The 18553-nt window shown below is 31.2% G+C and overlaps 1 protein-coding gene across 1 annotated transcript; it reads right to left on the reverse strand.

The window, feature by feature from the left end:
• Window positions 1–5874: 5874 nt before the first annotated feature.
• Window positions 5875–8688, reverse strand: LOC108478974 (4-hydroxybenzoate geranyltransferase 2-like). Its single transcript, XM_017781421.2, has 8 exons — window positions 8312–8688; window positions 8080–8215; window positions 7749–7870; window positions 7370–7439; window positions 6763–6912; window positions 6549–6684; window positions 6360–6456; window positions 5875–6059 (listed from the first exon to the last, which is right to left on the reverse strand). Exons 1-8 carry the CDS (start codon window positions 8686–8688, stop codon window positions 5990–5992), a joined length of 1158 nt encoding a protein of 385 aa, XP_017636910.1. The 3' UTR covers window positions 5875–5989.
• Between the last annotated feature and the right edge of the window lie 9865 nt (window positions 8689–18553).

Here is an 18553-nt window from a genome sequence, read left to right on the forward strand (position 1 = left end):
GCTCACACTAATTGAGCTAAGACTCAATCTGCTTAACTTCCCTAACCCCTAACCCTTAACCCCTAAAAACCTAAACTCTAACCTTAAACCCTAAAAACCTAAACCATAAAACATTAAACCTTAAACCCTAAACCATAAAACAATAAATATCAACCACTAAAACATAAACACTAAACCTAAAATACTAAACATTAAGCCCTAAATCGTAAAACACTAGACTCTAAACCCTAACCATAAACTATAATGATAATTTTAATATTTTAAAATTAATATGATCTCTTTACAATTATATAAGAAATTATTTAATATATAAATTAAAAACAATCAGTCATATACCCAAAAAACTTTAAAATTATTTTAAATAATAGCATTTTAAATTTTTCATTTTTAACATATATTTTCTATGTTTTTACTTTCAAATTTTTTCTATGTGTAATTAATTTTTCTAAAGATTTTAAATATTCAATTAAAATAAATTTTATTTTAATTAATATAAAGAAACTAGTTAAATAATAAATAAACAGGGAGCAAAATGGCGACGTTTTGTTTAAAATAAAAAGTTTTTTTGCGGCATTTATGCTTGACTTTTTGCAGCATTTTTCTCACAAACGCCGTTACTGCTTGACTTTTCGCGGCGTTTATGAGCTATAGCTCTAACCTTTTGCAGCGTTTTCCGATCAGCGCCACTAATGTATAACTTTTGGGGTGTTTTTTTATCCAAACGCCACAAAAAAATGCCACTAAAAGCCTGTTTTGCTATAGTGTGGCAAAAATTGGCTTGAGTTCAACTTAGAAAGTAACATGAATAGTCCAAAACTTGAGGTTGAATTGTTATTTCCAAACAAAGACAGTCTAAAAGAAGCTGTCAGGCAATATGGTAGGCTGAATAGTTATTTTATTAAGTTCCCAAAAAATGATCAAAATAGGTTAAAGGTAGTTTGCAAGTCAAACTATTCTTGGTACATATGGGCATCTAGACTGAACCCTAATAACCCTACTGGCGAGACTTGACAAATTAGGAGTTTAAACCCTAATCATACTTGATCTAAGGTCTTTAAAAATAGGAATATAACCTTAGCTTGTCTAGCTCAACATTATAAAGAGAAGTTTTGTTTATCCTAATTATTCTTTGACATCATTGCAACAAGATGTCAGAAGAGATTCCTTTTTTCTTGTCTCACTAACCAAATGTAGGAGGGCTAAACTTAGGGCAATAAAATTAATGAAGGAGGTTGTAAGGCATATACTAGAAGATATATGGGTATCTATTGGAGGTTAGGACCCAAAATGTTGGAACAATAATAATCTATTATATGGATAACATGTTTCAAATGATGGATGTCTGTTTGTAGGCATGCAAAGATGTGTATAAGACTAGTTGTAAGAGGATAATAGGTTTAGATGGATGTTTCTTGAAGGGCTACTTTGGTGGTTACCTACTGTCAACTGTTAGGATAGATGCAAATAATGATATTTATCCTATTTGTAACTGCCATTTTTAGTCAAATCGAAACAGTGATTTTGGGACCACAAAACGGAGGTCAAAATATTTATTTTATTATTATTTTAATATTTATAGTATGATATGATGATTGTGTGAAAATTTCGTTAAGAAATTTTATCGTTTGAATGCTTAATTTGATAAAAAGTACTAAATCGCGTAAAGTGTAAAACTTGAGTTCTAATAGCTAAAGGTGTCAAATAGCTATAGAACTTTAAAGTAAGAGTCCTTAAGTGGTAATTAGACCATTTCAATTAAAAATCCTTAAGTGGTAATTAGACCATTTCAATTGTGGGTGGACATTTTTGGACATAAAAGGGATGTTAAATATGGTTTAATAATAAGGTTAATTTAGAAAATAACAAATAAACTAAATTAAAGTATGAAAAAAAAATTATAATCTTGTCATCTTCATTTTTCCACTGAAATTAAGAAAGGAGAAACTCCATTGTTGTGTTTTAGGGTTCGGCCACGTATAAGCTCAATTGTAAGTCTATTTTTGCTCGATTTTTAATAATTTCTATGTTTTTGTGATCGTTGCAACTAGTTCTAGCTAGCCCAGGGACTATTTTGCAAAACTGTTAAAGATTTTGAAAGTTTCCATTGATGAAAATATGTGTTCTTCGATGTTTGATGATGAAATATGAAATCTTGTTGCTAGATTTATATATTTTGTAAAGCGATTTTGAGTAAAAATGCAAAATAGGGATTTATTTGTGAAAATGTGGAAATGTGTGGTTAAATGTGTGAAAAACTAATAAATATGGGCTGCTAGGGGGATTATAGTAATTCGGCTAGCATGAGTTTATTTTGATTTTCATTAATTTGTGATTTTATGAAATAAGGACTAAATTGTAAAAGTGGTAAAATATTAGGGAAAATGTGTAAATGTGCTTAAATGTGTGTCTTGAATTAAATTGAATAGAAAGATTATTAAATAAGTTAATTTTGAATATATTTAGATCAAGAAAAGCAGAATTCAGATCTAGATCGGAGGAAAACTAAAGTTATCAACGAATCAACTTATTTCGTCGTTTTGACATCCAAGGTAAGTTCATATGTGATAAATTTCATTATATTTGCAATTTAAATGCTTTGATATTGTATAAGTTGTGAATACGAGACTTCGGATAACTTAGTCAATGACTCGATAGTAATTCGGCATTCGAAATCCAGGTTGAACCTTAGGAATAGTTTAGGATGCTAGTGACATGTCATTAGTGAATACATTGAGTTGGCTTCGGGCCATGATATTAGCGCTTCGGGTGCGAGTTATACCTATTTGGCTTCAAGCTATGAATATCAGCTGATTTGGCTTTGGGCCATGATATCAGTACTGTAGATATAAGTTGCCTTGATTTGGCTTCGGGCCATGGTATAGGTACTTAATGTGCAAGAATCCTGAGTATCTGACTTCTATTCCGAATGATTCAACGGGTAAATGAATGATGTGGTTGAGAATGAGATTGGTACGAGATGGTACAGGTATGTGCATAAACTATATTAGCTTTGAATTGAAGAAATGGTGAATAAAGTATATAGTTTTGTGAATGAGTAATTGAAAGGTTTGTTAGTTGATGTGATTTCACGTATCTATAATCAATTGTTGAATTATATGGTTATGATTATATCGAGTTTATTTCATATGAGCTTACTAAGCTTTATAGCTTACATTGTTTATTTTTTTTATGTTTTATAGTGAAAGCTAGCTCAGATTCGGGGATCGTCGGAAATCGGTTCACACTATCCACCTATCACTTGGTACCTATGAACTTTGGTCTTTTAAGTATATGGCATGTATAGGGACTTTGGTCATGTTGGTTATGTTTTGATAATGATTTTGGCCATTTGAAGTAGCTTGTAAATGTATATGTCTTGGTTTGTATATAATAGCCATGAGAGTTGGCTTATTTTGAGTTAATTTGCTTGTGTATATAATGTTGTTCGTGGCCATGTAAGTTGACCTATTTGGCTTATTTGGTGATGTATATATATATATATGTGTGCTAATGCCATTTTGTGATGTGAATTATATTGCTTGGTGAAGGGTTGATTATGGATTATTAGTTGAGTAGCTAATGGTTGAAATTGATATTGGTATGCTTGTGGTTTTAGGCTAAGAAATGCTTAGTTGAAATGATACATATGAATGCTTTGGAAATAAGGAATGGTATAATTTGAATAGGCAAAAATATGATATTATAAGCATGATAAATGTTGGTATTGAAATGGTATATATTTTATCTTTGGTTGTGGTTGTTTTGGTTGTTTATAAATGTTATAAATTGTGCATTTGCTATGATGTAGGTGTGTGCCAAATTTAAGGTGGAAAAATGGCTTGGTAAATAGCCTATTTTTGTCCACACGGGCAGAGACATGGGAGTGTGTCTCAGTCATGTGTGACACACGGTTATGTTACACTGCTTGTGTCCCCTAGTATTGAAATTGAAATCAAGTCAGTATGCTCTACACGGCCTCACACACGGGCGTGTGACTTAGCCGTATGGCATAAATCAGTATACCCTACAGGTTTGACACGGTCTGGCACATGGGCATGTATGGCCATTTTTAGGGCACACGGGCTAGCCACACGGGTGTGTGTGTTGGCCGTGTAACCCAAGTTAGAGAGTTACACGGTTCGGACACGGGCTGGGACACGGCCATGTGCTTCCTTTTCGAATGTCCATAAGGCCTGTGACACGGACGCTCCTGTGGCCTTGTGAGAGACACGGTCGGGCCACACGGGCGTGTGTCTCCTGTTTTGTGAAAAATTTCTTAAGTTTCGTAAAAATTTCTCAAGCTATCAGTTTAGTCCTGTACCACTCCTAAAGTATGTTTAGGGCCTCGTAGGCTCGTATAGGGACATTATGCTTGGGTTTGATTAATGTTTGCATGAATGTGAAATTATATGTGAATTGAATGTTTAAATGTTTTGTAAGTCTGGTAATACTCCGAAACCCTAATCTGGCGTTGAATACAGTGAGGGGTGTTACACTATTGCATATGTTGCAGTTGAAAGTGAAAACCTGGCATCATGGTGCAGGTTCTTGGAGTTGCTCGCATTGGACTTGGAAATTGTGAGCTTATATCAAATATCTTTCATGTCTAACAAACAAAAGGTAAAACTCCATTTATTTGTTTTTTCTGTTTAGGATGTATGCTAAAAAAATAATTTTTTTTGTTCTGTTTGCAAGGACTTGTAGAAGCAATATCCATGTTGTTTCCTAATGCAGAAACAAGACACTATGTTAGACACCTACATGTCAATTTCAATAAAGCTTCTTTCAAAACAAAGGCATTGAAAGATTTTCTTTGGAAAGTTGCCAGAGCAAGCACTATTATAAGAGGTATAATCAACCCTCTCCATAATAGTCCTATTTGTCTACTCAGGTTTTGCTTATTATAGATAGGTGGTTGTTATACACCTATAACAATATGTTATTATAGAGAAATAATCGTTGTAAACTTACAATAGAATTAATATAGTGAATTTCCATCAAATAAAGAAAGAAAGAACTATGTTCAAAAAGAAAGAAAGTGAGAATCAAATAACAAAATTAAAATATGTATAATAGATGCATGTATTATTGCTTTTATGCATATTTTTATTTTACGTTCTTTTACACGATTAATTATAAAGCTCATAAATCTTATAAGTTTAATTAATCAATATGAGTTATCAAATTAAAATAACGAATTTATCGTGAATTACTAAATTCAAGTAATCAATTTATAAGTTTATGATGTTCCAACTTCATAGTAGAATATTTAATTAGGGAACTTAATAGTTTTTTGAATTGATGTCTTTAATTCCACTTATTGAAGATTATTTTCATTTAATAAAATATGATTAATAAATTTTTAAAGTTAAATTTATCATTTTATTGAAATAATATTTTAATTGAGATAATTTTCATTCAATAAATGATAATTAATAGTCTTGTTTATGTGAAATAAGTACAATTTTACTTAAAATTTAGATCATTTGTTTCTATAAAAAACTAATTTAATAAAAATGTATTCTATGACTATGAATGTTGTTGTAGAAAAATAAAATAAAATAATTTATTTTTAAAAAAACTTAACTGTTATAACAAGACACTGTTATCGAAGTAATTTTATTTTTACGATGGTGACGAGGAAAGGATTGTATGAAACAATGACGCCACGTCATCTGTATCCCTTTCCAATAGTTTTATGCCACATCAGTACTCTTATCCTGAAAAAAAATTAAATCCAAATTAAAATACTGAAATTCAGGATAAGATTACTGATGTGGCATAAAATTATTGGAAAGGGATAAAGATGACGTAGCGTCACTGTTTCATACAATCCTTTCTCACAGATCATACTCGTTAAATATATGATTCCCATGTTGATTTTATTACGAGGATATTACAACAATTCTCTATTTTCCTTTCCATGGATTGTTCCTATGCTAGCCTCCACTAATAATTCTAGCCCGTTCACAAATAATTAAGACTACTTTCAAGGGAAGATCCTTCCAAGTAAAATCCCACAGAAAATTAGGGCACCAAACCATTTGTTGGACACAAACCTGCAACCAAACCAAAAATAAAGGATAATTTAATTAAGTGAACTAAACTGCAAGCATTATTTTTTATTTGATATTTTACTCTAAACAAATTTCTATCATCACTAGTTCATGTTGAACATCATATACACTAACATATTTTATATAAATATTCTAATATTTTTGAATTTTATTTAGAAAATCATACTCCCAAATACTCTTTAAGAACAACATAATTATATATGTTAAGAGAAAGGCCTCCATGCTTTAAATTTAATCCAATATCCAGTTCCAAATACTTTAAAACGTAATACGTATACGTACTTCCGGTTGCAATCAGCTGGGGATGAAAGGTTAGCTGTCCTTATCTGCCAAGCTAACTGTCCAGATGCAGCTGCTAAAAACACATAAAATGGCCGCCCTGCTCCCACACCAAGATTACAGAATGATTTGTTAACTAAACACGGAAATGTTTGTGATTGAAAAGCAGCATAATCATTAGGAATTAAATACCTAATGCAGCATTGTATGCAGTGAGAGCAAGGGTGCCAATGCTTGCAATTGCAAAGCCAGTGATCCACTCTTTTGTTGACTCACCAAATTTTAAGGCCGTGGATTTAATGCCAACTTTCACGTCATCTTGTTTATCCTGGTCATCAATGACACCAGCATTTTTGTTAAATAGAGAATATATAAAACATGAGAGATATATGTTCAATTAGTATACCTGATGAGCATAAATGGTATCGTACAAAATAGTCCAGAAACAACCAGAAAGGAAGAGTGGGAGTACAATCGACGGTTGCAAGCTTCCTTTAACTGCATACCACCCTAGTATTGATCCCCAGTTGATTGTCAAACCTAAATAAGCTTGCACCTGCAGCATTATCACCATCATCATTACCGTATAGAGTTGTGTGTAAATCGTACAAGTTAATGGGATAGGGCAGAAACAATAATTGGAGAAAAATGTATAATCAATGCCACTAGATATTGTCGGATTCATAAGGTAATATTTTTGGAAATGCATACATTTATTGAATTTTGTTGACTTCAATAATAAGAATACATTAAAAGAAAGTAACTAAATAAATAATATATAGGAACTAATTAAGTAAACCTATAAATAAATAGCCAGCGATCGTAAAAGATATATCTATGTTAACAGTATAAGCAGAAGGTGAGGGAGGTGAATTTGCCTACGATCTCATAGTATAATAACAAAATTCAATTAGAAAATATAGTAATAAATATTATAAGCAACAAACTTATCCTTTAAGCTTTTTTCTTTTCCTTTTTATGTTACATTGACATATTTATGTAATCATCATTACCCAGTATGTCAGTCTCTTCATGAGAGGATAGGTACAACTTAGGAAGATGAACGCTGCCTCAATTATCCAACTATAAACAAAAAATAGGAATCCAAAATCAGATGGAAGGAAATTTGAATAACTCAAAAAAGAACTAATTGTGGAATGCATATATAAATTTGTTTATGGAAAAATAAAATAGAAAGATTTTTATTTGATAAATATAAATAAAATGATAATCTCGATTTGATACAATAAAAATATTGAATCAATTTTAATTTTACGTATACCATAAATACTATTATATTCATAAATTTAGTGATGATAAAATGTTAATTACGTATTGCATTTATTGAGGTAGAGTTTTCAATCATTGTGAAAAACAAAGGAGAAGTGAGACCTATAGTTGGTGAGTTGGAGGAAAATTCCATGACTCAGAAGCAATTGAAACGCAAAGAAACAAAGTCCTTGAAATGGTGTGACAGCCCCACTTGCCATCGGTCTCTCTTTTGTACGCTCCACCTGCATTTTACCCAATTTCTTTTACACATCAACTTCATTTAATAAAATGTGTCATAAGTACTTGCTGGTACATAAAATATTTCCGACACAATAAGGCGATTATTTAATAGAAAAAAAAACCAAAAAATAATTGCTCAGAACTCTATCCAACGTTGTTAACTTTGGTCGAAAATAATATTTACACCGTCTTGCATGAAGAAGGAACTGACCATTTTATCAAAATCACGATCAAAGAAATCATTAATGGTACAAGCAGCCCCCCTAAAAAATGGAGCTGCACAAGCAAATATAGCTAAATTCCTGAAATCCGGAATACTTCCACTCGCCGCTGCCAACGTAGCTGACCTATACGTACACACAAAATTTAATTAAGGAATTAAAGGGTATATTATTTAAATCACCCGAAACATAAAAAATGGAAGGAAAGGAAGTGTTAGTTACCATGCAAAGGGAAAAATCAGAAACCAAGTACCGATGGGCTTGTCCACGCGAGCCAGCTTAGCGAAAGGTTGAATTTCTTTAGGTAAGTAATCAATCCACGATGAAACTTGAACCACTTTCTCATTCGGTTGCCCACTAATTAGCTTTTGATCATCTTTGCCTACTGGAGATGTGGTTGTGGACATCCAAGCTATTCCGGCTCTGTGATTTGAGGAACGCAATGACAAGTTTTTCGGAGAAAACAAAGATGGAGTGGGGAAGAATGGGGTGCAATTTAAAACAGGATGATGCTTCAGCATCCTTATTGTTGGGGGTGTAGGAAAGAGAGAGGGGATTCGGAGGCTAGAATGAGCACCACCAACTGAAAGGGAAGCCATTTTTTGTTTCTTTTGTGTGTACGGTAAAGAATGTTTGGGTGTATGAATGAGGTACGTAATTGTTCACCTTGATCACAAAGATGGACTAAACTTTATGCTCAAGGTTGAACTTGGCGGTACTATAAATATGTGATGAATGTGGTTATGCGTGCATATCTTATATCATATATATATATATATATATATATATAATAAAGAGAGGAGCTGAAATTCCAACCCAATTTGAAAAACAAAAATCTAGGTCAAAAATTATGTACTTAACAACGGTCTGGAAGGGCAACAAATTGTGGAAAAAAGAAGACCCAATACTCTTTACTTGCTACAATGTCCCAACTTCCAAGTGGTTTAAATGGAGGGCTTTGTATTGGCAAGTCTTTTAAGTAATTAAATTTATTTCACACACTACACAAACATGGGATGGTATGGTATTAGTATAAGGCCTCTAATTAAGGTTGTCTTTGTAGGAGAAAGAAAAATATCTAGGCTGTAATAAGCTATGCAAAAAATTAGTGAACACTCTCCAGATGTAAAATATCATAATAACAATAATTGTATTCTTCAAAAAGAAATTGTATAAGAAAAGTTTAATGGATTGTCAAATTAGTGATACTCGAGTATTATAAATGCTTTGACGAGTCTTATAATATAAAGTGGGTGACTGGTTTTCAGCATGGTAATTGGAATTTTATTGCCACTATATTGAATAATGTGTGTTATTTCAATTTTAGAAAAGTATTTTAAGGTTGGTATCGTTTGATGTAATATCAACTTATTTTAATAGATTAGTATCTGGTGCTCATAGGTTGGGTCGAGTTTAAACATAATATTAATATATTTTATGTTTGTCTAAGTTTGGTCTGATCTGAAATATAGGCCTAAATTTTTATCCAAACTTGCTCATATTTGTAAAAGACTAATCAAAGTTCATTTTAGGCTCGATCATGTTATATTTTAAATATTTTTAAAAATAATATTTATTTTGTTTTGTTTTAATATTAATAATTTTATTTATTTATTTATTAAAATAATTTATATAGACATTTTAACATTATTTTAATGTTTACATTAAAGTATTCTTATATATTTAGTATAGATTTATTTTTTAATGTGTTATAAATTATATAATATATAAAAATAACATAATATAAAATATTATAAACTTAAAAATGAATCTAACCGGGCCTGACTCAGGCCTTAAATATTCAAATTCGAACCCAAGTCCAACTTATATTTAAAACCAACCTAATTATTTTTGTATAATCTCATTTTTTGAATTTAATATTTTATCCAAACTATTAAATCCAGACAAACTTTGGGGGTTGGCGGAAATGCGCCTCTTAAACAGTTGTAATGTATACCAATAGCGGTGTGGAAGTCAACAAATTTCGTGGAAAGAAAGACAAGAAACCAATAAACTATGGATTGCATGATTAGAAATGGAGTTGTAGTTCCAACACTAGGGGTCGATTACAGGAACATTGTTTCCAACACACTATGGATTGCGTCATTAGAAATGGACTGACGGCCGTAATAATTCCACACAGCTAAACCACCAAATCAAGTGGCAAATGGTTATTTAAAAGTACATAAAAAGTGTAAAAAAAAAAAGAAAAGAAAGAAAGTAAGAACTCCTTAAAAGTTGTAAAAATCCAAAATTATGGGAAAAACAAACCCTTTAAAATACAAAATAAAAATATTTAAAAAGGTAAAATTGAAAAATATAAAAAATTATAAATATCCTAACATTAATTAATGTCTATTAAAATTAAGATAAGTTTGATGTACTGTAAGAATTTAATATTTATTAAAAGTAGAGTTTTATTTCATTTATATTCTTATGTCTATAAATATAAATTTTAGAGAAGTATTGTAAATATCTCTATTGATCAATAAAATTAAGAGTTCTATTACTTCTTCTATTTCTTTTGTTCTTTGTTTACTTTATTATTTATTTTATAACATGTTATTAGTAAGATACTTTAACCAAAATTCCTTAAAAAACCCACAAAACAAATTTCTTTTATAACAAAATTCTTTTTATTATTTTATTGCAAGTTAATTGTCAGATGAATTTGCTGACCTAATGAGAATAACCAAGTGTTATATATCAACTAATGTTTTGATTTGAATTGAAGTTCTAGTATGATAACTTGTTAAAATAAAATGCATGCCTAAAACATTGTAGATTAATTGTTTTCCAAATATGAAAAATTTCGTACAAGAAAACAATAAATATAGATGGTCATATAGTGGAGATGAGTGCTCTTTAAGAGACCCGAGACATAACTAATTATTAAAACACCAAAAGAAATTCATGTACTTGAAGATTGAAATAGTGAAATAAAGCGATCTCAATAAGTTATGTCAAAATGAGAAAATATAAAACTGAGAATGAAATGTTGTCAACAATGATTTTGCATGCAATAGTATTATTGGACTATAATGAAAGAAAATGAGAATCTTGAATAAATTTGTTGAGAAATATAGACATGGAATAGATTGGACAAAATAGAAAGACACAATTCAAGTAGTATTAAATTCATGCAGTTTTTGGACCAGTTGTCCAAACATCTAAAGGTATAAAGCCAGTGAGATACCAATGAATAATTTTGCGAAATGGAATAAATAAAGTTTTTCGTTAAGTCCTGATATTGATTATAATATTCTTTTGTGGTGGATGCAATAACCTTGATATATCTTATTGGTCTAGCACTTCATGAAATATTTGGCATACGTCTAAGAGTTGTTGTTACAACATTTATATGAATCACTATATAGTGAAGTTTATATTAAAATCTTTAAAGTATTTAAAATGCGAGAAGCATATAGAAATTCCCAATAAATAGGCCAATATGTTTGTGTAAATATTTATATAAATTAAAATGATTTGAACATATGTGATAAATTCGACTCGGTGAGTAATAGTTGAAAGAAAATTATAAATTGATTAAAATGTCTATTTTTATTTTTATAAAATGATCATTATCAAAGTTCGTTATGATTATTGTTGGAACTCTTGAAGAGATCAAAATATATTTCCTCAAAATTTTTCCTTATTCATGATTTTCAAAAGAATGATAATATAAATGCTTAGTAAATACGTACAAGTGATCATTTGAAAAGCTAGCATTCAAGATTGAATACGTAGAATTTCAGATAACATGTAATGTTGTCATAAGGGGGTAAATGCACGTTATATTCTTTTTTCCTTAATCAAGATTTTGTCTCATTGGATTTTCTTGGTAAGATTTTTAATGAGGCAACATGTTATACGTATTATAAATATATGTACTCTTTTTCCTTCATTAAGATTTTTTCTGACAAAATTTTTATCTTAGTGAGGTTTTTAACAAGGCACATTATCTACCAATAGATATCTAAGGAGAAGTATTATGAATATTTTATCATTAAGTGGATGTTCATCAAGATCAATATATGCTTGATGTACTTTAGGTTTCTAATGGCACGTTTGGTTCACTAAAATTAAATAGGACTGTAATGAAATATCCATTCTGTGAGAGTGAAATAGGGTTGTAATGAAATTGAATAGGCATAATAATGGTTTGGATGGATAGAATGGAATGAGTATTATAGTAGTATTCATGCGTTTGGTTGAGAGAAACATATATGTAATAGCAAAAAAAAAAAAACTCAAATGACAAATATGCCTTTTAATATTTTAATGTATTGTCCACATCAATTTAATATTAAAGAATAATATTTTCTATCAAACTAATAATATTTAAATATAAAATATTTTATATTAATTTAATTAAATATTTTATAATAAAATATTTTATTTTATATTTTCTAAAATTTGGAAATAATATTTTATACTAAATTATATTAAAAGATTTTTTATATTAAATTATATTTTATATAAAAGATTTAACATATTGTAAATAAATAAATTTAATATTTTATATTAAATTATTTATTTAAATACTTTTTTACAAAATATGGAAGATTTATCCAACCCTATGTCATGCTGTAATTCTTGATCATGAGGAGTTGGAAATTCGATATATGCAATTGCTACGATGTGTTGAAGAATATCTTTAAAGACAAACTTGAAACTGGAAAATGAAAGTTGACAACTCACAAGCAAAACTTTTTAATAGTATGCACCGGTCAAAGCAAAAATTCAGAAATAAAACTGGAAACACATGGATCCATGATCATTGAGGTAAAAAATGATTACATGTCATCTAGTCAAGGACTGGATCATGGTTTTGAAAAACAAAGCTCACCCTTCCGTATCCAGATGCATTTCAAAAAAGTAAAACCATGAGAAACAAATTTCATATCTCCAAAACAAACAATACCTTGGTAACAAAGGCAATCCAATTCCTTGCACCAACAAAGATCAGTGTATGTCCCCTTCAAATTTTATAATAGGTAAATCTAAAAAAATGTCAGTTTAGTAATAGGCTAAGAAAACAAGACATAGTCATGCCAATAAAATATAAGGCTACATTGCTATTTATTCTGCAGATATGGTGTATAAAAGCTCAATTCGTAATTTTCAGGTTTTTTTTTTTTTGGTATAACAGTAAAAAAGGCAAACCCATATAGCTCTAACTTTGGGTGTTTACCAAAACTCCATGCCCCTTGTTTGGACATTACAAGTTAGACTGATGTTGCAAAAGTTTGGCAACTGAATATACAATCCTGGCATCACTTGCATAATGGAATGACATTTACTTGCACATTATTCACATAAATATTTAAGTTGTAGATTAATGCTTAAACAATACCCAAAGCAATGGTTATCTAAAATCAAAGGTAACTGTAATTGTTGGCAAACTAAATTGAGAAGGAACATTACTGTCCACCTCAACCGAAGCTTTGGCTGCAGCTACACCAATTGCTACACTCTGCATCACATCTAAATTAACTTGTAGGAAGTGATGCAAGCATTCCACCGACTAGACAATCACCAGCTCCTGTAAGCCTTACAGCAGATGCAGTGGGTGCAGGAAAATGAATAGTAAGAAATTTGGGCTTCTCTCAAGAACCTTAGAATTAGAATACAAATTTGAAGGGTAGCTTGATGTTATATTTTCAAATAATTGTCGACTAAATCCATGTTACTGCATCTTTTCCAAACAAATTCTTCAGAAGATTCTTTAGTGCATAAAAATACACCATTTGAACCAATAGTCAAAACAAGAATTTTGACACCTTTCTCCAACAAATGCCAGATTGCTGGTTTCAGCATCTAGAACAAAGTATCTGTAGAACAATTATTCCTTTCAATTGCGATAGCAATTAGTTCATCTTCATTAGGTGAAGCAAAAGTAATCTGCAGAAAACCTCTTCATTAGTAATCAAAAGATAGCAAGAGAGAGATAACCGCAAGGAAAGCACTCAACTGTAACTTACAAATAGTATCACGGATTAGCATAAACACTAGCAAAACAGGTTTTTAGCAGCGTTTTTTTGGAACTGTAAAGCACTGCTAAAACAATTTACAGGGTTTTGATAAGCGCCACAACAGATGCCGCTATAGATGATGCCGCTAAATTTTGCGGCGTTTATGTGAAAAAACGCCACTATAGAACGTGACCATTAGCGGTGCTTTCCTACAAACGCCCATGACCTTTAGCTGCACTTTCGCCAAAAACGCTGCTAAAAGTCATGTTCTTTGGCGACATTTGTGTAAAAACGCCACTAACTTTAGCAGATTTTTACCGACCCATTTTCATTCATACAGAACCCGAATTGTCAACATAATTTCCTGCAATATTAAATCCAACCAAAAACTGCAAATCCAAATGATACTTCAAATCCAATGAAAGAAATATGTATATGATCTAAATTAATAAATGAAATAACAAAATATATTATATTCAAAAGTTATACAATATTCTCACAATTAGAAAATAAACGTCTAAGATGGCAGATTCTGCGACTATTGAAACATCTTCATCATATTCTGAAGCCGTTGTTGGAGTTCGTCATATTTTTTGCTTGTCTATGCTTCCCTCTCTCTGCCTCCGCTTTAAATTGTAGCTGGAGTTCTTCATATTTTCTTTAAGCCTCTGCTTCTTTCGATGCTTCCTCCGCTTTAAGTTGAGCAATTTGCTCAACTGTGCTCGCTTGCATCTGAGCCATCTGGTCTCTTAACCTCTGAGCTTCAGCTTGAGCTTGATTCCCCAAAGGCATGTATTGTTGTGAGCTGGATCTAAAATATTTGGTTGGGTTAACAAAAGATCCTTGAAATCGAAATCGAACCTGACCATACCTTTCAAGACCTAAAACTTCAGTAATAATTCGGTTATCAATGTCTATTTCACATAATTATCTGAGACCTCTAAAGCAAATCTCTCCTGCAAATAACACAACTTTAGAAAGTAAATATAAATGAAACTTAAACAAAAGTATTATAAATTACATTCACGTTACTACCTTAACATTATCGAGAGTCAGGCATATGATGCCATGACTCGTAGTTGATAGGCAACAGAATGGTATTTTGTGCTATAATGCCCTAATATCCTGCTAAAAGTCGAGTTTTTGATCCAATTGGCTGACCAAGACTGTTTCTCTCTACTTTGACACGTTCGACAGGATTTAACTCATATAAATTTTTTAATAGCGTACGTCCTCAAGTTTTGTGCCTCCCACCACTTTCAGCTAAAAAATGGTATATTATAATATAAGAATTTGAAACAAAAATCAATAATAAAAGTCAACATGCATGTAAATTAAAGTTAATATTACTTTGAATTTCTGTAGATTCGTCAGCTGTATTTGGAGTATTCGAAGATCCAATAGCAGTCTGCTGTTCATTATTTGTTTCTTCCGAATTTGGAGGATTTTGAATAATACTTAGATCTCGCAATCTACTTCTAGGCATTTTATCTGCAATACACATAAAATAGTTGAAATATTAGTAACTAATTACAACAATAATAATACATATAAAATAGTTGAAATATTTAACAATATCAAAATTTAAATTATAATATTACATATAATTAAAAAATCGTAAAATCTTACTACATCATGATTCATAAATATCTTCATTCACATCCTAGTGAACCCATTGAAATTGTGTACTAGTACTAGGGATAGTTTCATTTAAGTTTTGTTCTGGAAAAGACAAAGTTTTTGATCTTTTGTCTATGTGTCATCTCTACTTCCATTGCCCATGTCAAACAAGTCTCTAGGGGTGTTACGGAGTACAATGTACCAACCCTCATTAGTTGGATCGTTTAAGTAAAAAACTTGTTTGACTTGAGAAGAAAATACATACGACTTATCTATCAATTGTTGTCCAGTGTGAATTAATCGAGAGAAGTTCACCATTGTAAAACCAAATTGATCTTTTTTAATTTCGCGAGCAGTATTAACATCAGCCTAATCACATCAAAATAAGACAACCTTCCATTTGCCACAGTAGTCCAACTCAATAATGTCAGTAAGAAGTCCGTAATACTCCATATTTCCCTCAACAAGATTACTGTCCCTAGCACTAGTATAACTTGTAATTGAAGAATTAACAACTATTCCACAATTTTGAGACCTCCTCAATCTTTTGCGAGATTTTTTATGAAACCTGAATCCATTAATGATGAAGGCAGTATATCTGTTTACTACTCTATTCGGACCTTGGGAAAGCCATTTAACTTCTCCATTGACGTCCTTTCCACTCCAAACCTATTGAATCAAAAATAAATTGATTAATTATAAATGCTATACAAAAACATTATTATTTGTCAATGAAAGCTTCAGTTGCATACCGCTTGCCCTAACTATTTATGAAAAGATTCTGTAAATAACTTATTAATCTCTTGATGTGGTAATTTGGGAGCGTGAACGAGATCTCAAGACTTGTTTGTACTCATTATGTTAAAAAATGGATTACTTGGTTAGAAGATAAACAAATTAAAAAGATGAATATTTATCAAATTCTAAAACTTACTAGCATATAGTTCAATTCAATCGTAGTGGAAAAGAACATATTGATGTACTTGTACCCCATATCTATCGTCTAAGTGTGCAATTTCAACTTTACCGTTTAGTTCTCTATAACTTTGAAATAGATAAGTTTCGGTTAAGTTATGATTAGTGAGCCCAACATTTCTACTTGGTCTATTCAGTCTTGTTTCACCATCTTCTAAATATCTAGAGCAGAAAGTCATACACTCCTCTGCCGAGAAACCTTCAGCAATTCATCCTTCTGGATAACACTTATTACGACAATAAGACTTCAATTTGCATAGGAACCTAAACACGATATACAACATTATCAGAAGTTGTAATTAAAGGTATATTCATAAAAGAATGAAAACTTTACAAATAAATTAGCACCTCTCTATAAGATACATCCACTGATAAAAAACTAGTCCACCAAGTTTTGTTTCATGAGGGAGATGGATTAGTAAGTGCACCATAATAGTGAAGAATGAAGGTGGAAAGATCTTCTCCATATTGTATAAAGTTAAGGTGGCTCGACCTTGTACTTTCTCAAGTTCTTCAACAATCAAAACTTTGCCACAAATAGCTTTTATTATATTGGATAGTTTAATTATACAAGACGTCACCTTTTTTGACATACAAAACCGTAAAGCAAATGGTAGTAAATTTTGCATCACGATGTGATAATCATGTGATTTTAGGGAATATAGTCTTTGATATTTAAGACTCATTCATCGAGATATATTTGATGCATACGCATCTAGGACCTTTATATCGTTCAACACTGTGCAAAACACTTCTTTTTCTTTCTTCGACATTGCAAAAATAGAATGCGGCAACCGAGATTTTCTATTCGAAAGTAATTGGGGATGAAGATCACGCCAAATTACCATCTCAACTAGATCAAGTCGACTCTGAAAATTGTATTTCAATTTTTTATCGACATTCAGAATTGTCCCAATGATGTTCTCGCAAATATTCTTTTCAATATTCATGACATTAAAATTGTGTCGCAAAATGTGATGCTCCCAATAAGACAACTCAAAAAAATACTTCTTTTTTTTTTCCACAAGTCTGCCTCATTAGGATCATCCTCTTTATCAGATTCATCATCAATCTGCCGGTCAACATAGCCAACATACCCTTCCATTGGTCTTTTCTTTGCCTGCCTATTAGGTGGTTGATTCATTTTTTCCATAATTGAAATTGATATCTTTTAACATGAAAAAGATTTCAAATCCAATAGTCTGCTTAGGAACTTCTCTAAACTCTTCAGTACCATCAAATAAAGTCCTCTGAAATCTAAATTTATAATTTTTATCTAACCACCGCGATGCCCCATATAAGAGAACTTCTTCCCATTATATAACCACTTCGAACATGTTTACGCTGCACAACAAGGACAAGCATAATGTCCTTTGGTACTCCAACTAGATAAATTGACATAAGTCGAGAAATCATTAATAGTCCACAACAAAGCTACACGTAAATAAAAGTTCTCATTTCTCAAGACATCATATGTTTCAACACCCGCCCATAACTGTTTCAACTCTTCAATAAGTGGCTGCATATAAATGTCAATATCATTCCCGAGACCTTTCTCTCCAGGGACAATCATAGATAAGATAAAAAGAAGATTGCTTCATGTAAATACACGAAATTAAATTGTAAGGAACAAGCATTACAGGCCAAGTATTGTACGAAGTACTCTTGATTTTAAAAGGATTAAATCCATCAGATGCTAGCCCAAGCCTCACATTCCAATGATCGCTTGCAAAGCTTGAAAATTAACTGTCAAATGATTTCCAAGCTAAAGAATCCGCAGGATGCCTTAATAATCCATCATCGGTTCGTTGATCATGATGCCACCTCATTGACTCGGCTATCTTTAACGACATGAAAAGCCTTTGAAGCCTTGGTATTATGGAAAATATCACAA

This window comes from Gossypium arboreum, chromosome 12, assembly GCF_025698485.1.
Source record: "Gossypium arboreum isolate Shixiya-1 chromosome 12, ASM2569848v2, whole genome shotgun sequence".
NCBI classification, from domain to species: domain Eukaryota; kingdom Viridiplantae; phylum Streptophyta; class Magnoliopsida; order Malvales; family Malvaceae; genus Gossypium; species Gossypium arboreum.